Raw genomic sequence first — 23080 nt, forward strand, 5'->3', positions numbered from 1 at the left:
GTGTTTTATAATTAACATATTTTATTATTTTTGTTCTTTATTATTTTTTATATGTTTATTGTTATGAAGTTGTAAAACGTATTAAACATAGCAGTTAAAAACAGTACACACACACACACACACACACACATGTATGTATATATATATATATATATATATATAAAGCGCCTCGGTCTTTTCAGTGACCAATTTTCTGAGAAAAAAATAGCGCCTTAAATAGCCTACCTCAATCACAAAGCTTTCTTGAGAAATATGGTTTAGTTAATATTTAAATACTCTGATGCAGTTTAACCTCATATTTTGCTTGTTGTATCAACCATTTTTAAATCCATTTCATTGCTAAACCTAATATTAAGTTAAAAACACTTACATTCATAATTAAACATAAGTTTACATAGTTTGGGAGAGATTGTTTTCTACAAACAACGCTTGGAACTTGTTCATGCCAAAGGTTCATCTCGAACGAATATTTTTACGCAATGACCTCCCCCCGCGCTAGAAGAATGGTTTGATCCAGACTGTTGCAATGCTTCGGCCGAGAACAGATACATATTGAATACATTACAGCAGAGCGGTTCCGTTTATGGTGTTGGAAGGTTTCGTTACAATGCAGACTGGTGTGTGTTCATCTTAACCCCATAACAAGTTGGAGTACAGTATTGGTATCTTGAAACGACAAACGATTTCTTTATTTGTTTCCTCTCGTTCGTGTGTACCAATGTATGTAGAGGGACTGTACACATCCGCGGAGCACCTTTACGTGGAGTAATCTGAAAGTTTATTGGATCGCGAGCCTTGCGACGACCCTTTAGTGTTTTGCAGACTCGACCAGAACGTAGTTTTCAGTGCGTGAGGAAGTGAGAGGACAGATTAGACGATACATTGCTGACAATGAACGTGGAATTACCTCCAGTTGCAACATGGCTGCTGCTTAGATGTTTATTGGAAAAGTTCAGCCCTGAACACTAAGAAAGTTTTAAAACAACCCACGTCGCAAAAGAGACGTTTTCTGGTTTAATTCCGCTCTGGACAGGACTGAACTGGACTGGACAGGGAATCCGGAGCGAGTGTAGCTCGCAGTCATTCAGTTTAGTCCCTGCATGACAGCAGAGGGCTTTCCGTGAACTCTCTCGCTTTTAACAGCATTTTCATCTTGATCAAAGACTTTTAAACTTAAAGTAGAAAATGCATTTCTCCATCCCCGAGACGGAGGTCCGTTCCGATGAAAATGGATCGACATATGTGGTAAGTGTGGTGGAGGTCAAAGCGATGCGCCTAGCTTTTACATTCGGTTTGGTGACGCTGTAGATAGAACAGAGCTGCTTTGAATCGTTGTTGTGAACGAATCTTTGCAGTGAACGGATCTTTCTCTGACTGATGGAATGAGAGGAACATGTCCGTTCATTCAGAAGAGAAAGAGGAACAGTTATATGTTAAAATGACTGATAACTAGAAATAACATGATATATGGGCATACTGTTTTAGTTAATTTAGTATGTTGGCTATTGTCATTTTTTAAGTCCTTCCTAGTTGACAAAATAGAGCAAAATTGTACATGTACGTTGTTGACACTCTTTCTTGAGTCTCTTAGTAGTCTAGGAAATCTAGTTTTTAGAATTTCAATAAAGGATAACAAGATCAATTTAAATTTTGAAATATTCTGTACCCAGATAGCACACATACGTCTGGAAAGCATCTGCTGTGTACAATATATATGTGTGTGTGTGCGTGTGTGTGTGTGTGTGTGGTAATACTTTAGAATAGGTAACACTTGTTAACTATTAACTAAGACATTTCTCTCAATAAATTCTTAATTTGCTGCTTATTAATAGTTAGTAAGGTTGTTGTTAGGTTTAGTTATTGGGTAAGATTAGGGATGGAGAATAAGGTCAATTAGAATAAAGCATTAATATGTTCTTATTTAGCCCTAATACATGGCTAATAATCTAGTAATATGCACGCTAATAAGCAACTAATAGGTGTTACCTATTCCGAAGAGTTATCATATATATATATATATATATTGTGAATCCAATTAACACAACAACTCTGTGCCTGCATTTTTTGTTTTTCATTATATATAATAAAAAAGGCAGGCACAAAATAATTGAAGGTGGAATCAGATTAGGAAGCTTTGGTCGTTCAGAAACACTCTGAGTTGTTGTGTGAATTGGATTCACAGTGTCTCAGTTCTCCTGGCTGGCGTTTCTCCCTCAGCCATATGCAGTGCAAGATTGCCATTTCTTTCAGCATAACAGTTATCTAGCATAACTGGAAACATAGCTGGCCTAATACTCTGAAGACATGACACTTTATTTTTCTATGAAACACAGAGTCTATCAATAACAGACAGCTCCAGTTTCATCTGTATTGTACTGAACTGTGGATTGGTTACAAAGCATATTTTGCCTGAATTCTTTCTCGTTGGTGTCTGCAGATGTAATGTTGACTCTCCTTAACCAACACATAATTTGATTAAGAGGCTGAGATCATTTTTGAGCTCCACTGCACATGCATGCTCTTAGCAGTCTTAAAACACCTCCAGTAGACCCGCAAAGGTTTTAATTCACTGACTCGAAGAAGATATTGTGAATCATTCCTAACACATTGACTGCTGACATTGTTTGTGTCCACCTGTGACTGTGATTCAGAGCGAATTTCTCACCAGTAACATTTTCAATAGCTAAGCCTTTCAAGGCCACCGAGATATAAATTGGTCAGATGTACGAATCACACTCACTTTTTACTACTTTAATATTTTTATCATTTTCTTTGATGACAACATATTTGAGATATAAATTGGTCAGATGTATGAATCAGACTCACTTTTTACTGCTTAATATTTTTGTTTCATTTTCTTTGATGACAAGATATTTGTTGTTTTGCATAATTTATACTGGTTTTGCATAAACTAGTTCTCCCTGTTACTGGTCAAGAGGGGGATCTGTTAGATATTTTCATTTGTTTTGAATGTCTCTTCTGCTCAGCAAGGCTGAATTTATTTGATCAAAATCCAGTAAGTATTATGAAATATTATTACAATTTAAAATGGCTCAGAAATCACTCTAATATGCTGATTTTCCTGATTAATAAACATTTCTGATTATTATGAATGTTAAAAGCAGTTGTGCTGCTTCATATTTTGTGGAAACAATAATGCGCTACCCTTTAAAAGTTTGGGGCGAAAATTAAATAAATTAGTCATTTTATTTATCATTGATGCATTGATCAGAAATGACAGTAAAGTGTCAAGACATTTATAATGTATTTCTGTTTCAAATATATACTGTTCTTTTGAGCTTTAATCAAATAATCCTGAAATTTTTATCACATAAATTATATTTTACAATATCTTCAAATATAAAACAGTAATTTAAAATTTTAATAATATTTGATTAAATAAACACAGCCTTAGTAGAAGAGACATTCAAAAACGTAAAATAAAACTAAAAAATCCAATTCTTTTGACTGGTATAAATTATGTATAAATTATGTATAAATTATGTATAAATTATGTATAAATATGTATAAATTATTTAATTAAATTCTAAATGATTTTAATGTTGTTATTATTATTATTATTTAGAAGGCAAGACAACATTTGAACATTTAAAATTTAGTTTGTTTTTCATGGAATATTTATGTTCTATTTTATTACAATATACAGATGTTTGTAATTTTTTTTAAGAAAACAGTTCTACCTGAATTTCCGAAAGTCAGCTAAAACCGATTTTAAAAGCTGCTTTGTTTCTCTCTGCATTCTCTCACAGTCGGAGGGATTTCTCTTCAGAGAGCGTAATGTTGTCTTGCTCTATATTCGACAGGGAGTTGCATATTTGCAGTGGAGCTGTTCATGTCACCAAATATGCATACTTTGCAGAAGAGCCACAAAAATGAGAGTGGGCTGCGATTTAAATGTCAGACTTCCTGTTCAAACACAAGGACAAAAAAGTACAGAATTTCGTGAAGACTTGCATACTCATTCTTCCTTTTTTATGTTTGACGACAAGTAAAGGCCTGGCAGTTTCTTCCTCCCTGTGTCTGTAAACTTGTTCCAGCTTTGATGACTCATGTGTTAGCTGTGTAGCGGAGGTTGCGTGCCGTGCTGTCAATAATTGGTTCATCGCATGCTGTACATATTTGTAGAAGTATTGAATAGCGTCTGTTGAGAGCATTCTTATAGTATGCCACAGTAAGATGGAGAGCTTTACATAACAACTTCCTAAAAACAACGTCAAACAAACTAAAGCATTTTTGTGTGTTACTCTATTTGCTTGCAAATTTTAAAGACCACATGACCTGCTAGAATGCCTTAAGAAATCTTTTTTCTTATGTTTCCGCTAAGTGTTTTTGAAACAGCACCCTTCATTTGTTTTTTCTATTGTGAAATCAAAGTCCCCGTAATACATAGACATGTTTTGATTTGTGATATAAATTTCACAATATCGCAGTTGTAGCCTTGGTTAAAAATTTTACTGACTGTTTATTTTTATGTTTTTCCTTCTGCAGGCTTACAATATCCATGTGAATGGTGTCTTGCATTGTCGAGTACGTTACAGCCAACTCCTAGGCCTCCATGAACAGGTGAACACACATTTTCATCATGACCTTCATTTCAGAAATCAGTATTGCACTCACATTTTTTAAAATGCATCAAGGATTGCCTCGGAATACTGGCACATTAAAAGCTGTTTGTCACAAAGCACAGTAGTCACTCTGCAGTTAGCCAAAAAAAAACTGTAATTTGCTTAATAATATTTTCTGAAGTTGTGTGAAGAAAAACACAGACATGTTTGATCTGTGGGCAGGATTAAAATCCAAAAGTCCACCAATGAAACACACATTTACTTCTCGTGTGAACAGAGAAGTGGTGAAGCTATGATCATACAGTCACAATGTTGGGAAATAATTTGAGTGGTCACACACTGAAAGTCACACATTGTTCTCATAAAAGGATCCGCTTACCTATCTAACACCTACCAGGTTTACAGACACTAAGTTTCCTCATGAATGAGAGAGAACTTCAGTGATCTCACCATTAAGAGCATGTTGTGTTTCGCAGCCACTGTTGCTAGGTAACAGGGCGTTGAGGGCCTAGTCAGATCATACGTGGTCATATGACGCAATCCATAAAAGCTGTCGTGGTGTGAGGCTTGCAGTTAACCCTTAAAATAGGCTTTCAAATGATAATAATTGTAAAAAAATTTTTTTTTAAAATCATACTTTAGCATGAACTTTTGTGTTTTTTAAAGTTTTCTTTTCAATAATTGTATTTGTAGATACCTCTATCTATCTTTAGTTCTATTAATTTTAGTTCTTGAACTTAAAGTTATTTATTTATTCACCATTTCTAGTTTTCGTGTAAATTGTGCAACCGGTAGAGCAGGTTGTGGGTTCGAATCCCAGGGAACACAAGATAGTAGAAAATTGTTAGCCTGAATGCAATGTTAGTCACTTTGGATAAAAGTGTCTGCAAAATGCATAAATTTAATTTAATTTTTAATTTAATTTAACTATCGAAAATATATATTTCCATGTAATTTTCTTATTGTGCCTTTGAATAAAAACCCGATAACACTGATGGAGCAATAGCAGGCATAATTTTGGTAGATGCTGTGAAGTGTAAACAGATTTATTAGCTTGGTGCCCGTGAGACCCGCAGTCAGCATGTATGACTGAGCAGTGCACAGCGGTCAAGGGCAGGCAGTGGTCAGTTTAATTTTGTCCTCTCAGAATAACCAAACATTCTGTTTTCAGAATTTGACCTCATCAATTTAAAATGAACTTCTCTCCCTGTGTCCTTTCAGATAAAAAAAGAATATGGAAATAATGTGGTGCCAGCTTTTCCACCAAAGAAGATCTTCACCCTCACACCGGCTGAAGTCGAACAGAGGAGGGAACAGCTGGAGAAGTACATGCAAGCTGGTGAGATTTATTTTTACAAAAAGTTTTGAGACTAGACTCAGTGTTTTAGCTCCTAAATGCAGTTTATTCCTGTAATGCAAAGCTGGATATTCAGCATCATTACTTTACATTTTGAGTCTTCTGAGAAACTCTTATTGCAAATATTGCAAAAATATTGATGACTAATTCTGCACTAGTTTTTTATCCAATCAGAAGCTCTCTAAAATTAGGATGCCCTTCCCCTAATACTGCTTGCAGCTGACTTGCTATTAGCAATCAACTGTGATGAAGCCTATTGGTTATCAAAAAAAAAAACATCCCACTCAAATGTCCTGTTTTGTGCAAACACACGAGGAATTTACACATCTGACATAAGAACAGAAAATCATTTAAATAATAAGACTTAACAATGAATTATAATAATGTGTATGAATCTGGAACAGTAGATTTATGTACAGATTTGTGCATTATTTACTCTTTATACAGCTGTATAAATAAAGACATGTGAATATGTATTTACATAATTCTTGAGAAAGATGCAGTAATTATAGTTGGAGAATGAATTACAGATCACAGGTAATGATTCATGTGTTAGCTGTTTAAGCTGGACATTGCGCTGTGGGCTTTCTCCTGAAGTCCACTATCATCTCCACAGTTTTAAGCATGTTCAGCTCCAGGTTGTTGTGACTGTACCAGACAGACAGCTGCTCAACCTCTTGTTTGTAAGCAGACTTGTCGCTGCCTGGATGAGGCTGATGACTGTAGTGTTGTCTGCAAACTTCAGGAATTTGACAGAGGGATCAGTAGAGGTGCAGTCAGGGAAAAGAGCAGTGGGGAGAGAACGTAGCCCTGAGGTGCTCCAGTGCTGATGGTGTAGGTGTTGAATGTGAGTTTTCCCAGCCTCACTAGCTGCTGCCTTTCTGTCAGGAAGCTGGTGATCCACTGACAGATGGACACAAAAGGAAATCAGCAGTGCTGGCAGCACCAAGAGGCGTTCGCTCTAATCCATTCCAGCACTGGCTCTTTCCATCGAACAAGCTAAGCCTTGTTGAGCTTATTTGCTCACAGTCTGGAGCTGCTCTTGGCTGGGGCTCCCTTCAGTTACATCATTGAGAAACATGGTTATGGAAAATTAACCGACACAAACACACAAGCTGTTCAGAGCAAATATTTTGTCAGTTTGTGCAAATCCCTTGCGGTTGTTTGCTATATTTGAAGTGAAAATAAACATTATAGTTTATGTTGGTCTGTTTCTCACTAGTTTTTTTTTTTTTTTTTAACTAAGGTTTTTATCAGTCAGGGAGGGATTGTGATATTTTTAAAGAAAAGGCTGCATTGTTTACCAGATTAGTTTAAGTTTACATGACTTTGACAACTGTTTAAAACATTGAGGTTTACATTAAGGTTCAGTTAAGACACAAGAATAAGAAAGTTGTGTTATTTCCTCAATATACACAAAAACATTCTGACTATCATTCTACAAACTTTCCCAGAGGAAATTTGTACCTTGTAGCATTGATGTATTCTATTTGCTTAAGTGAATTGTTTGTGATATTTGTTTTGATGAGCTTTTTCTATTTTCTAATGGTTTTCTGTTATAATATATTGCAAAACGTTATTTATTTCTCTGATGGCGAAGTTGTGCTACTTTAACTGTAATAGCGTTTTTACATTAATTTCTTTCAAAACCTTTGAATGGTAGTGTAAAAGTTTAATTAAATTTTTATTTTTTCATTATATGCATTGAAGCAATTTCATGTGCTTCCACAAATAGCATGCTATTGAGTAAAATTTTAAAAAGAGTTGCCCCTATAAGTGGCTTCAGCTTGTTTAAATACATGTTTATATTAGCTTTCATTGTAGCTGAAAGGTTAATAAAAAGTACTTTGGTTGTCAAGTTGTAAGTTTTAACACCTTTAATGAAGAGCTTTTTATTTTCTCCCCGCAGTGCGTCAGGACCCCATTCTGGGATCCAGTGATATGTTCAACAGCTTTTTGAGAAAAGCTCAACAGGTAGAATTTCTATATTCTTTTTAGTTAGTAAAAATGGTCAATTATTTATAATGTTTGAGTAATTATCATAATTGCAAATCTAGTATATATAAATTGCTGCTATTTGAAATACTGTGAAGTAGGTTTTCCTTTCCATGTTTAAAAATGTCCTTGTCATTTTTCTGCATCACTAGCCTCTACATTTGCCTTCAACAGTCAACATTTGTATAACAACCTTATGGTTTCTAAATATAGAAGTGACGCAGTTGTCTGTCTTAAAACCTCCGCCCTGCCAAAAATGTTTTTCTTAGTCTTCCAGTAAAAGGGTCAAACACTGGTGGGTCTGATTTATCTCATTTCCTTATTAAGATATACTCAAGTGCATTGAGTGAAGAACCAGTAAATGTGCCTCTGTGTTCACTTCCTTACATTCCAGTACCATCCTGTTCTACATTTGTTGTCTGAATCGCATAGATTGCATTCATTCTTCAGGAATTTTGTTCCCCACCCCACATAGATATTGGCAATTTCGCAGTCAGATCCCGTCCGTCCCCCGGCTGCGCATCAGAGAGCAGTCTGCAGGAACAGAATAGGACATTAGACTTGGCCTTGTGTTTTCATTTTCCAATTTCTGTAAAGATCTGCTGCAGTGGGAGATGAAACATGTAGGAAGAGGGGTGGGTGGGGTGTGAATTTGCAAAAAGCAGAAGATACGACAGTAAAAGAACAGTGACGCTACTTTTTATCAATAAAACAGTCAGCAATGTGTTGTTTTGACTCTTGTTTTGACCTATCACCAAATCACTTCTCTTCTCTAGGCATGTATATCTTGCGATTAAGCCTGAATCTGTACAGTAAAACACACAACTCAAAACATTACATTTATTCTAAAATGAAAGCGTTCTCAGACGTAAAAGCTGGGATACACAGGAAATGAAACTGCTGTGACTATGTGTGTTTTTTCTGTTCTGTGCTCTTGGAGTGAGTGTAAGGGTATGATTTTAATGTTATCCGTACTGCATGTTCATCAGATTATTCTGAGATCAGCTGAATCTGACAGGAAGCATCAGAAGTTGAATTAGAGTTCAGCACGAAGTTGTTTTCCCGAACACTGTTTGTCTGTGCTGCAGGAGACCCAGCAGATCCCCACTGAGGAGGTGCAGCTGGAAATCTACCTGTCCAATGGCCAGGTTAAAGTCAACATCCTCACATCTGACCAGACCGAAGATGTTCTGGAGGTGAGAATGTTGTTTTGTTATTGTTTCCAAAGCACACATCTGCCAGGTTTATGCCTTTGTCTTTTTGAATAGTAATGTATGTGGTTTACTGACACCTTTCATTGTAATGGGGAGCTAGCAAGAATATTTCAAATTCTAAACTTTGTCTCTAATTGATATGGTCAAGGCCAGAAATAGATAAAAACAAGACATGCACACTTTTCTTTGATTTTACAAGTAAAGGATTTATATTTGTTAGTGCCTTTAAAAACTGTTCTAACTCCATTACATTTGTTTATTGCTCAGCTATAGATATAGTCTTATGATACAAACTAAACCCGTATTGTTTTGCCACAATTTGAATGTGATTTCTAGCTGTTATCAATCAATAAATAAAATGTATATGTCTGAACATTAAGTAATTAAAAACATATATCACGTATAAACTAAAGCAAGATTAAAATTAAATAATTTAAAACATTTATCATGTATAAACCAAAGCAAGATTGTCTTTCAATTTTAAATGTAAATACAAAATTATGAATTAAAAGTGTGGCCAAAGTTGTTTTATTAATCAGTTTGTATTTCTGCAAATGAGATGTGCATTTATGTAGTGTCATTTTTATATACACTACAGTTGAAAAGTTTGTTAACATTAGTTAATGCACTGTGAACTGTGTTTTCATTAACATTAACAAAGATTGATTAATACAGTAATGTATTGTTCATTGTTTGTTCATGTTAATTAAAACATTAACTAACAGAACCTTATTCTAAAGTGTTCCCTTATAATTTTAAAGGATTCACTGCAATTCAGAAAAAATAATAATTACAGTTTTCACAAAAATATTTAGCAGCACAGCTGTTGATTTCTGAAGGATCATGTGACACTGAAGTCTAGAGTAATGGTGACGAAAATTCAGCTTTGCCATCATAGGAATAAATTACATTTTAAAATATATTCAAATAGAAAGTAGTTGTTATTATTTTTTTTTTTTACTGTATATTTGATCAAATTAATGCATGAAACATTTAGAAGGCAACACTGAACATTAACTACAAGTCTAAACATTTAGATGAATCATTATTATAGACTTTATTCCTTTTTCAAATAAATTAATTCATACAATATGTGTTGTACTTAGTCTGTGTTAAAAAAAAACAAAAAACAAATCATGTGTTTCTTCACTGATTCTTCACTTAGACTTGCTCTCCAATCAGCAAACACATGTTTGTGCCTGGGATTTAAGGGCTTTAAGGAGCTCTTCGTGGATCATAGCTTTCCCATGTGCACTACACAGCTCTCATTAAAATGCACCCTGCACCCATATTCAGCTCTCTGCTGTGTTATTCAAGCACACTGACGACACAAAGTACACTTTAGCACCTGATGAAAGCAAGAAAGTCAAGTGTTACACATAAAACAGGCATAAACGTAAGTGTAATCTGATCATGGGATCTGCTGGGATGTAATGGTTAACACCTAAAACACAAAACTTCCAAAGCACTTTTAAAAGTTTGGGCACAAAACAAAAGCTTGTATTTTTATAGAATGATGCAGCAAATATAGTAAGGAAACACAGAATGGAATATGAAGTTTGTTTTCTCTGAAGAGAAAATCTGTCCCAAGAAAAGCATGGCAATGTAGCAAGGACAATTACTTGTTTTTAGTCACATAGAGACATAATTTATCAAGATTAATGATTCTTAATATCTTCATCAGGCTGTGGCCTCAAAGCTTGACCTTCCTGATGAGCTGGTGGGATATTTCAGCCTCTTCCTGGTTCAGGAGAGGGGGGATGGGGGCTGCACGTGTGAGTATAATATTTGACTTTTTTAATTTTAAGACCATTTTAACATTTAACATAAGCAGAACTCTGTTGGCATTAGATGTGACCTGCTGGCTTTAGCTTTAGTGGTTTGGCTGTTAGTAAATCATGTCTAAAAGTCAACGTACTTCCCCTGGACTGAATGTCAGTGCAGTCCCAGGAGCTCAAAAGAGAGGTCTTTGTTCTGTTGAGATGTCTGCCCACTCTTCTCAAAAGTAAACTGAGGTCAAGTAGATCAAACTTTGGTCGAGCTGTTGTTGGCATGGCACACACAGCTCTGCTGTCGGCCTGTAGTGCATGTTAGACAAACATGGTTATTAGTATTGCTCATACTGGGTTAGGGATTGAACTAATCCCAAACCATAAGTATTAAATGTGGTGTGTAACTGCCTCATACTCTTTCAGCTCCAGATATGGATGATACCTCAAATTATGCAGCCAAACCCTGAGATTATACATTAATAATTTACATGCATCCTTATGTTGTTCTGATGTCATGGACACAATTTTTTTTCTTCGGATTTTGATACATCACTTGTTTTAGGAATAGTAGCTAACAAGTTATATATATATATATATATATATATATATATATATATATATATATATATATATATATATATATATATATATATATATATATATATATATATATATATATATATTAGTATGCATAATAACTTTGTAATAATAACAATCTCTGCTTTGTGTTAAAACCGCAAATTAGAAGTTAGAACTCTGAGAAGGAAGAAAGTACTGGAGGTTAAAAATCAACATTAAACAATGGTGCATTAGAAACAGATCTGCTTTTCTCCTTATTCTGTGATGATAAACAATGTTTGTTGAGATGTTGTTGGCAGGAGTAAATGGAACCACAGCGATATTCTAATTGGTTGTCACTCTATTGATTGATTGCGTATGGCCTGAAATGCCCTGTGCAGAGAAATATGACTTGCTCCATCTGGAATTAAACCGATTATACACTCACTATGAGGAGTTGTTTGCTTGAGATAATATTTAATAATATTCTGGCTTCGAATGACATGTATCATTTTTCTAATAACAATATAGAGAAAATAAAAATATTTCCGGAGTCCAGCATTTTTTTTCTCCCCTCAATTGTTCTGTTTCCAATTCTGCCGTCATCGTGTTACATCTATCAAAGGATGAACCCCTAGGAGAGCAGTAGAGTTTTTGGAAGTGGAATTTTTTTTTTTTTATAGACTTCACAGACTTGGTTCCAGTCTTGAAACTTAAGGGCATCTCTTCTCTGATTTTATGCAGATGTCTGGCAGTCTCTCTCCTTGTCTGGATGTAATGTTGTAATTTTGCTTGTGGAACTTTCCATGTCTGCTTTTGAGCTGACATTGTTTGACTAGTTTTAGCACATAATCACCCCGCGTCCTTGAGGAATGATATGCTATGTGCCTCTCACTCAATTGCAAGATCCTCACCTGAAACAGGCTTAATACGGGGTCAGATTTGATGAACAACAGTCCCCAGAAGAATCCTGCACAAAAAGGAATCTGACATCCTACCCAATCTTGGCAAAAACATTTTTTAGAAAGATAAATGCCTACAAACAAAACCTGGTTTTCAATTGACCAGCAGTGGAGCCAAGATCAAGAAATCTGCCAAAAAAACATGACAGTGCTATGCTAAAAACAAAATAATGAAAATGTGTATTTATATAACGCTTTTGAAATCTTTACAGTGACAACCATTAAAAAACAATTAGAAATGTGGTGATGATGTTGTTGTTGTAGTACATGTGTTTTTGAGACATTCCTACCACATAAAACCATTCTTGTCTTAACATGCTGTCTAATGTCAGACCTCTGAAAGGGTAAGCCAGAGAGTAGAATGAAAAGTTGTGAAGGCATGCACTATGCTAGAGATCTTACTGTCGTCTCTTCTTCTTTTCACACTCCTGTTTTTAATGTTTCTAAAAGCTCAGTGTCCATTTCAGTTCAATTCCAAGCTTCCGTCTCTCCCCCTTTCCCATCTCTAGAGAAAACGTATTTTCGAACAGCTGCAGCATTTTTTCTCTCCCTCCCTCCCTCTCTTCCTCCTCTACCCTCTTGCACAAAGTGATAAACATGTTATTGTTCCCTCTATGGCTTGAGCCAGATGGATTCTCCCCCATTTCACTTTAGTTGTTGTCATTGTTGTTATTCTGCAAATGTCCTTGAGTCTGAAGGCACTCATACCATTCATCTGGTCTCTCATTCCCTCGTCCAAACCTCGCTGACCTCCCATGGGGCCCCAGACGTGAGAAAACTACAAGAATTTGAGTTGCCCTACGTGTCCATCACCAGCCTGCATAGTCCCGACTACCGCATCGTCCTCCGTAAAAGGTACATAACTTATTTCAAGTGTACTGGTTAAGCATTTGGTCAAACAGCAAAGTATATACAGGTATAATAAGAATATACACTTATTTAGCTTAGAAAGGAAGTTCTTATACAGTTTGTTAACTCTCCTTAGAATGCTTCTAAATCTATAACAAAAACAGCCTTTTTAAAGGAACAGATCACCAAAATCATTTAGTCTTCTTTCTGTGGAACATTAAAGATATTTTGGAGAACATATGAGAAAGCATATGCATATCTACCTTTTTTTTCAACGCGGAAGTAAACCTATGGGTGAGACTTCCTGTTCAATAGCCGCTATAGTTAAATAATGACGAGAATAACATCATGCAGTAAACGTAAAACTCTTTGCACTACAAACAATAATTAAGATAATACATTCAAATAATATGATAAGCCACACCAACTTTCAATATCAAGCAGCAAAACAAATCCACGCCCATTTTAATGACAAGAAAAAGGTGGACATTTTTGGAATCACTTTTTTAAAACTTTTTTTTTTTCAGCTGATGAATGGCAAAAACATTGACAGCCAATCAGAATCCACCATGCTTTAGAGTGCTTGACATTTAAAGTGGCAGACAACATAATTGCAGAGCATGCTAAGAAGACCACAGAGCATTATCATGCATTGGTCAGGATGCTAAAATAGTTATCTTTATATAGTTCTTGCTCTTGTTGTGAACAGGCTTTTAAAGATGATAGAATGTTGTTTAACTATCCCTTTAATAGAGCTTATGGTGCTTTCAGACCTGGCCTGTTGTTTTGGAACATTTCTTATTGCTCCTCTTCCTAGTAGGTGCATTTTAAAAATGTTTTACAAATGAATACTGGACTCCTGCTCAAAATTATAAATTGAATATAAGGACACCTTAAAAAAAACAAAAGCAAAAAATAAGCTTGCAAAGCTGTTGTTGTTTGATAGTAATGGATGACTGCCGTGACAGCTAAGTGGAATCCCCTAAAATAAACCATGGAACTTTGACCAATGAGAGAACAGCTGTATTAACAAATTTGGTCCATTTAGAAACTTTGACGTGTGAAGGTAAACCGCACCAAAAATTAAAAGCAACAATGTAATAATTTTAATTGTTTTGGAACAAAGCAATCGATCTACAGGTGTGAAAGCAACCTTAAACTCTCCAGATTTCCAGTTCAAAATCGTTTCTCAGAAACTTCATAAGTCCTACCCAAAGTGTAACTTTGTAACAGCTCTCAAAGGGCTATTCAACTCATGGATATTTGTTTCAGGAAGAGGTGTCCCACAAGGCTCTATCTTCCCTCTGTTTAAATGAGTAGAGAAGCACTTTTTGCCTTCCTGTCGTAGACATGGGTATGATCATTACCTCAGCGGTCTGATCCTGTGGTTCTGTGCAGTTTTTCATATCTGCACTTAAGACTTTTTGGACTTGCACCTGCTGGATTTAGACACCTCTTTTATTACTCAAACGGTTTCTGAAGTCCTTTGCTTTACAGAATCTCTGAAGTGGTTAAAACAAAACAAAATTCATTATTTATTCCCAGAAAAGTGCACATACAGAGTGTAAATGTTGATGATCCTAGTGGTTTATTAACAGCAGTATTCATCAAATGCCCTTTGGAGTGTGAGGTTTATGTAATGGAATAATTAGCGAGAATCAGGGGAGATTTATTTCTGTAAAATCTCCAGCAAGGGCATTGAAAAACCACGTGTTTCACCATGTGCATTGGAAGCAGGTGTTAAAGTGTTAGGTGAATCTAAATTTCCCTTTTTTAGCACATTAGCACAGCTTAGCAGAGATTATTTTGCTAAAAATGTTTTACCTTTCACCCACTTTATACATCCTTCCCACTAAATCTCACACCTCGTCATCATATACTGTTGAAAAAGGTGCACAAGATGCAGCCGTGTTTTTTCTTTTCAGTCCCCTCAGGAGAACCGCAGGCCTCTTGACCTACTTTAAAGGAGACTACAGACAGCCTTCAGCCAGATCCCACCTGTTCACTACATCAGGAATGGAATATAGTTCTGGCTGCTGATGGGATTTTGTTCTTACTGTGAAAAGATAGTACTTTAGGGTACATTTTTTAACAACAAAAATTTCACATAGCATGCTCCCATGCCTTTTTTCTTTTTGTTTGTCATGAATAGTTAAAAAATGTTCCAGCATCAACCGCTAAAAGCTTTCAAATGAGATTTAATGCATATCCAGTTTTGGCTGCTGTGTGAACAATATCCATTGTTATGCAGGACTGCATCTTTGTGCTCTTGCAGACTCTGCTAAATCGTATTTATCAGACCTCGTTCTGCCCACGGCGTGATGAGAATAGTTTTTGACATATGGATGGTCAGGATGCCCATTAAGCTGAAGACTGCTCATTTGCCAGTTTGTCATTTGCTTCATGGAGACATTCACTGCTGTAGCAGCATTTGTTCAGCAACTTGCTGTGTAGCTATAAAAGAGAAGCTTTATTACAGGACAGAACAATTCTTTTAGCTAAGTTTAACATAATGGAAGATTTAATTAAAATTCTTCTAGACTATAAGTATTTCCATTTTGTTAGATGCTCAGGCGTGTTTATAGAAATTATGTGATTATGCAGTGCACATGATTGTAATTTGCTTTTTAGAAAATGGATGTGATCAAAGATGAATAAGTTAAAATATAGTATTTCCCTTACTTCCTAACTTATCATTGTCTCCTGCACCATTTTTAGCTACTGGGACACAGCATACGACAGTGATGTCATGGACGACCGCGTGGGACTCAACTTGTTATATTCTCAGGTAAAAGTCTCCTAGTTTGAAAGATACCCTGTGTATGGTCCATTGCACAAAAAAAGTTGCCCTAAAGAAATTAAAACTAATGCATTTTCATGACTCCAAAACGAACTAAAATAAAATGTAAAAAATCCCTCCTCCTTTCACTCAGACGGTGTCTGACATAGAGCGGGGATGGATCCTGGTGAACAAAGAGCAGCAAAGACAGCTGAAATCCCTGCAGGAGAAAGGCTCAAAGAAGGAGGTACGTTATTTGATCTAGCGTCTATGAGCTGGAGCTAAAAGCTGAAGTCCATTCTCAGACCTGTATGTATTATGTTGTAGCCTCGATAGTCCAGTAATTTGTGTTTGTTAGATAATTATCAGTGTCTAACTCTATTTTGTCCCACAGTTCATCAGATTGGCTCAGACACTAAAGTACTACGGCTATATCAAGTTTGATCCATGCATCACAGATTTTCCAGAGAAGGGCTGTCATGTTATAGTCAGCGCTGGCAACAATGAACTCAACTTTCACATCAAACTGCCCAACGATCAGATGAAAGAGGGCAGCTTCAAAGTCACACGCATGAGATGCTGGCGGGTCACGTCATCTGTAAGTTGAATTAATAATAAAATAAAAAAACTTATTTTACAAGATTGCAGACAGTATTGAAATTTTGCTGACAGAAAGGTCCATTGTTGATAGCATAGCGATGTATGAAGCACAGCTCACGCAGAAATCACTGTTAAACCAGACAGATTCTATTGGTCAACGTTGCAAATTTGTTTGACCAACACAAGCAAAATCTGCATGGGGAACCTTTCGCCCCATTGCAGAACTCCTGATCAAGTGGATTCCTACTGAATTGACTTGATTTTGCCAAACAGTGGTAAATGTAACCACACATTTAGCATAATCATACCAATAATTGTACTGTGTGCATGCAACCAACTTAAGGTTGAAAACACCTGGTACTATTTAGTGTGTTGTTGTCATGATTCGATATTTCCAGTTTCTTGCAGAGTCTGGCTGCCTGCATCTGACCTGAAATCCACAAAAGCTTGTCATTTTGCTGTTCCTGAGTTCATTCCTAAAGTACTGAATAGTTGTCAAAGGAGGTCACATTTTAGAAGAAAGACCACGCCACTTGTATTTTAGACAGTTTCTTAAATTAAACCGGAAATAACTTAACAACAACTTTATTTTAGCATGTAATAATCAAATCTCTATAAAAAAGCTGTTGTTAATTAGTTGTAAAATAAAAGGCAAACATGCTACAAAATGTAACTTTAAAAAAACATATTTTTTATGTATTACTTTTTGCATAAGAATGTAAAAATTGAAATTCTATGCTATTTTGTTTAAAAAAAAAGTAAAAAAAAATACAAATTAAATGTAAAAAAAAAAAAATCTAGTCTAAAATCACAACATTATAATGTACATTATGAAAATAGATTAAGTGAAATAAAGGCAAAAAATGTGACTTAAAAAAAAACGTTTTTTTCTTTCTGTAGCACTTTTTACAGTAATTTTCTGTAGTATTTTGTAGTATTTTAATATTACGACTAAACACAAAAGCCTGATTTTTCCAAATGATATGTACTACGTTTTACAGAAAGGATGTAGGAAAACTTCCTTTTGTGTCTCCAGACAACCATTTCCTCCAAATTCTTTCAATGACCGTCTCTTCAGGCATGTCTGGTTGTTTCATTTCAGAAAATGGGAAGTTGAAACGGGGATGAACAGAAACGCCGCTTTCCACAGGAAAATAGACTGTGCTCTTTGTCTCCCTACGCGCTTATAACGATCAGCTACATCCGTCTATCCATTCATATATTTATTTTATGGGAATTGACTAAATGTATTCCTTCATGGTTTTCTGCATGCATTTTATTATACCAGAATAAGGAAATAAAGACAATCAAAATTTTTATTCTACATCTAGTAAATAGTATTAAGTGTTTGTTTTTACTCTGTCCCTTGTTTTTAAACCGTAGATTAATGAACAAACGGCTCAATATCTAAACAACTTCTTGTGGGAATGTGAAAAGGCTTTGAATATTTGCACTTTGGTCCAGTACAAACAGTTTAATGCACGTTCTGGCATTTCATTAGCCAGAGGAAGTTGTCTCTGCTCCACTCTGCAGTGGTCTTGGCTTGGTCTTTGCCCTGGAAAAGCAGAGTAGTGTTACTAACGAGCTCAGAACGGCTGTCCTCTGAGACCAGGACCTGACGCTGAGGATGCTGGGACTGCATAGCCATGTCTGTCTAATGGAACTGACAGAGTTTCCTGTGTGTGTGTAAAGAAGTTGTCTGTTTTGTGTCTTCTGAGAGAATTCTTATGAGACACTTTTGTGTGGTTGTGCTGGCGATGCTGTGGAATTATGAGGACGATGACATTTACAGCAGAGCTAATGATTACTAATTGAGCTTGAGGTTATTTGGTATGTAAAGGAGTTTAAAAAACTGGCATCTGTAATTGGCAATACACAAATAACAATGATTATAATGATCGCATTTGTGATGACCTGGCCTAATTCTACAGCAGGTGCCTGTGACGAACGGTACCGCAAACCCAAGCAGTTCCAGTAAATGTGACGTGAAACTAGAGCTGGCCTTCGAGTACTTGATGAGCAAAGACCGTCTGCAGTGGGTCACCATCACAAGTCAACAGGTCAGAACAGAGTCAATCACAGAGTGTGTTATTGAAATTCGAAACTATTTTGTCTAAATTAATGGAAAATAAAATGCTTAAAAGTTATTTCAGGCATTCATTTTGTGATTTGCTGAAGATTTCAAATTTCGTCAAATTATTAGTGTTTTTAAAGATTAACTTTAAAGGGATGCTCCACCCCAAAATGAAAATATGGTCATTATTCACTTACCCCCATGTCGTTCCACAATGTAAAAGCTTTCTCCATTTTCGGAACACAATTTAAGATATTTTGGATGAAAACCGGGAGGCTTGTGACGGACCCATAGACTGCCGAGTAAAATATTCTGCATCATCAGAATAGTCCGTCAGCCATCAGTGGTACAACCACAACATTATTATCATCGGGAATACTTTTTTCTTTACACTTATACACTAACAAAAATAACGACTTTATTAAAAAAATGTGTCTTCTCTGTGTCTCACCACTTTACCACAGCAGGCAACTTACAATATTGTGTATCAGCTGCGCCACAAGTTTACATTTTCTACGTGTATTTACACTTTGATTTGAAAGAAAACAGCGCATCCGTGTGTGTAAAATGTTATCTTATTACACTTTGAAGAAACGTGCATAATATTTTGCGCGATGCGCCCTTTTGTGGCCTCAAGAGATGCTAAAATATTTTTTCCCTAACTGAAGTTATGTCTTTTAAATTTGAATAAAATTTGAATTTTGATAATACTTAAGTAGACAATTCAAATGTAGTTTTTCATTCATTTTGACAGCCCTATTCTCAACGCCTTATAACGTTACGGTTGAACCACTGATGAAGATAGACTATTCTGATGATGTCTTTCATACTTTTCTGAACCATGACACTGTTATTTACTAGGCAGTCTATTGGACAGTCACAAGCCTCCTGTTTTCATCCAAAACATTTTTTACGGTTTTGGGATGACAAGGGGGTATTAGTAATAGTGATTAATGACAAAATGTTCATTTTGGGGTGGAGTATGCCTTTAAGTGAGCTTAGATAAAGCCAAAGGTAAAAATAGTGAATAAGCTTTAACAAATAAATATCCAATATTGACCAATAAATAGTAATAATTATAAAAACGGTTTGAGAATGACTGGACTAAGAGGTTTTTGTTTTCCCCAAGGCTATCATGATGAGTATCTGTCTGCAGTCTATGGTGGATGAGCTGATGGTGAAGAAATCTGGCGGAAGCCTTAAAAAGGTCAGTAGGTCTAAGTTTGTCTTCTCGTAAAGACCTGCCAAATATCTGTGGAGTTCCTGAAATGTCTTTCAGTCGGTGGGTGTGTCTGTGTTTGCCTCGTTTAAGAGTTTGAGTCTTAAAACATTTTTTGTTTGTATTTTGTCTTAATTTAAAAGGGAATTCTTTATTTTTTTCTCTACGTTTATGATGATAATGTGTTTCCAGCAGATGCAGAAGAAGCGACTGAATGGCTCGTTCCAGCGCTCTGACAGTCAGCAAGCTGTGAAGTCTCCTCCATTACTGGTGGGCTTAGAGGTTTTTGTTCATACAGAACACTTCTACTTTTGATATGGAAGATGTTACTATTGTTGAGATATGACATGCATGACTGTTTTTCAGGATTCCCCTGATGCCAGCCGTGAACAAGTAGTCAAAATCTCTGTGAGTTGTCAACGTTTTTCATTTCCTTGTAATCAACTTACAATTGAAATATCCTGTTTTGTACCAGTCTTATTTTAATATTATTTACATGGCATTATAGTATCTACTATTTTAAATTAGCTTTTATTCTCACATTTTCTAATTGAAGTTTAGATTAACTTTATTTTCATTAATTTGAGTAATTTTAGTACTTCAATTTAAACTTTACATCCAAGGCACCATTTTTTTTATCTAATATTCATCTTTTATTTTATTTTATTTCAGTTAACAGTAACAACTTTTTTCATGCTGTTTTTTATTTCCACAGACCAAGCTGTCTTCTGTCTCCCTGAGAGGACTTAGTTCTTCCAACTCAACCGGTGACATCCGTGGCAATGATTTCCACGGAAACTATGCCTTTGAAGGAATAGGGGACGATGACCTGTGATGCAGCCGTACTCAAAAACTGGACTAAAGGAGGCAGATTTGTTTAGCGGTTTCTCTGTGCTGAGTGTAGTTCATTAGATGCCCAGTTCTGCAATATTGTAATCCCTTTCTGAAAAAAAGTCACATCAGGGGTCTCAAAATGAGCCTGTAGTACATAATTTTGACTCAAGTCTCTCATTAGTTTTATGAGAGGCCTCAAAGACAATGCTCTCTCATTTAAAGTAACAAGAATACGATAATTTCAGATTTGAGGCATAATTGGAGACAATTTCAATGGTTAAATTAATACAGGCACCTCAGGGCAAGTTATTACATTCAAGAGAGATGTTAATTTGAATCTTGTGATGACAGTTACTGAAGATGGGCTTTATTTGAATCGTACTTCCTTACTAGAGACACAAAACTGTGCTTTTTCCTCTCAAATGTCATAAACTTGCAGGCACAAAATTCCTGTTATCTCATTTTCTCTTGGCTGTTTTTGATTGTAGTTGCTTACTAGAGTAAGATCCATACAAGAACATTATGTTCCTTTTAAAATCAGTTGAGAATATTATTTTATAGAGATGTGCTTTATATTGTCCAGTGTGCCAATGTTGCTCAACCTTTTGCATGGAGGCGACAATATGACCAATAGCGTGGTAGATCTCTGCAGCTTCCTGTTTTCTTCAGGAGAGGTAAACTCGACCTGATTCCTACTGCATATTCATTGCATATCCTAAGTTCAGAATTTAAATGACCCTCTTTATTGTGGCCTGCTTTCTCTCTGCCTTATGCTGATTCAGACGCCTTACAGTGTTAACTTCTCAAATTTAAATGTAGCACCCGTCACAATTTTGGTAACAAGCTTCTCTCGTTCTGGCCTGAAATCTGGCTTTGTTTGGGGGTGTTCGGCAGGCCCGCTTGCACTAGCTGAACTCACGTCTTTTTTGCACATTATTAAGAAAGGTAGATGGCTTGGGTATTTATTGAGATATTAACTGTGGGAAAACATCCTGGAACATTCGCAAGAGGTTTGTAGCTCTGTTTGTGTGTGTGTGTGTGTATGTGTGAATGCATTTAGTTTCTGTTCGATTATTCAAACCAATATATTAAAAAGGTTTCTCATAAATGCCAAAATTATAGTTCACTAAAGCATTTTGCACAAACATCATGGTAATGTCACTTTTATAAATGTACATGGAATTTTAAAAGTATTCTGAATATTTACTAATATCTGTATTATCTCAGCATATTACAAGCAATTACAGTTGACCAAATATAATCCAGGCGAATTAAAAAATATATAATAGAAGATCAGAATCTAACATTAATCAGTGTTTACAAATTGTAGAAAACTATTGAAAAACAAGCGTTTACAAATTTCATGTCTAAATTTCAGTGATTGTCTTCGTACACTTTATGAATTTTGTTTTGAAGAATATCATTCCAGTCTTTCATTTTATTATACACATTTAATCCATTTTGTATTTTCTTAAATACATAGTGCCAATCATCTCAGAGGACTGCGATCACATGGTGCTCGGGAAACAGCTGTATTTCACTTTTATGCTGGGGTTTTAACTGTAATGATAGTCATACTGAATGAAATTCCCTTTTTCGACATCCTGGACATATATATAAATGCATATGATGCCTCCCATGTGCAACATATGTTTAATGCGAAGATTGTTCTCATGTCTGTGTGCTGTACGGCTGATTATTATTCTTGAGATGATGACTGTAATTTGTGATTGCCATGTTAAGTATGTTCACCAGCATCATCATCATCATCTAGAATGAAAAGGGTAAACCCTCTGTACTCTTAAACCCTGTGCATCTCTCTTAAATCAGTATGATATTTCAAATTCTCACTTCATTTTATATCCAAGAATGGAAGTTAGAGCCTTCTGGGTTTCAATAAATCTAGGTGCCAAACAATGCTACTCTGTGTTGTTTTCTGTTCCTTGGATTAATAACACAAGCATGATGGGTATTTCATCATATATGGGGACTGTCTATAGACACAATGACTCCTATGCATAGCTGGAGAATAAAATCCCACCCAGTAAACCCACCGCTAAAGGTCAAATGTCTTTTTAAGGTAAGCTTTTGCCTCAAAACAGGTTCTGACACTTCAGAAAAAAATTATCTCAAACTCATCCTCACAATCTTAACAGCATGAAGATCTCTGCAAGAGTTGTTCGTGCTCTGGTGAAGCACAGACGGGGCTCTGTCTTCATTAGCATGTTTTCCGGAGCTGTTCACAGCAGAGAGCAGGAAGGATTACAGCTTTCATTATGGA

At 35.8% G+C, this 23080-nt stretch overlaps 2 protein-coding genes across 3 annotated transcripts in view; both read left to right on the forward strand.

The window, feature by feature from the left end:
- LOC113063237 (serine/threonine-protein kinase MRCK beta-like) overlaps positions 1-23080 on the forward strand; it is a 492601-nt gene that overhangs the window by 363519 nt on the left and 106002 nt on the right. The window lies entirely within an intron of this gene.
- On the forward strand, positions 522-22721 carry LOC113063248 (sorting nexin-17-like). Of its 2 annotated transcripts, none has more exons than XM_026233500.1 (15): positions 522-1245; positions 4510-4584; positions 5808-5925; positions 7853-7917; positions 9027-9134; positions 10837-10927; positions 13212-13299; positions 16012-16081; positions 16227-16319; positions 16467-16670; positions 18604-18732; positions 19876-19953; positions 20158-20235; positions 20332-20373; positions 20681-22721. In XM_026233500.1, the coding sequence occupies exons 1-15, from the start codon at positions 1186-1188 to the stop codon at positions 20798-20800; spliced, it is 1419 nt and encodes a 472-aa protein (XP_026089285.1). In that variant the 5' UTR covers positions 522-1185; the 3' UTR covers positions 20801-22721. The 2 variants fall into 2 exon arrangements, with proteins under 2 accessions (XP_026089285.1, XP_026089286.1); XM_026233501.1 differs by having other exon boundaries at positions 20161-20235.

Source organism: Carassius auratus, chromosome 45 (genome assembly GCF_003368295.1).
Source record: "Carassius auratus strain Wakin chromosome 45, ASM336829v1, whole genome shotgun sequence".
Lineage (NCBI taxonomy): Eukaryota > Metazoa > Chordata > Actinopteri > Cypriniformes > Cyprinidae > Carassius > Carassius auratus.

What these genes read in the sequence shown, in the direction of transcription:
- LOC113063248 (XM_026233500.1), top strand. Translation starts at nt 1,186, where the DNA reads ATGCATTTCTCCATCCCCGAGACGGAGGTCCGTTCCGATGAAAATGGA. An exon ending in TCACCATCACAAGTCAACAG is followed by an intron (nt 18,733 to 19,875) that starts GTCAGAACAGAG and finishes GTTTTCCCCAAG; the next exon opens with GCTATCATGATGAGTATCTG. An exon ending in CTGGCGGAAGCCTTAAAAAG is followed by an intron (nt 19,954 to 20,157) that starts GTCAGTAGGTCT and finishes ATGTGTTTCCAG; the next exon opens with CAGATGCAGAAGAAGCGACT.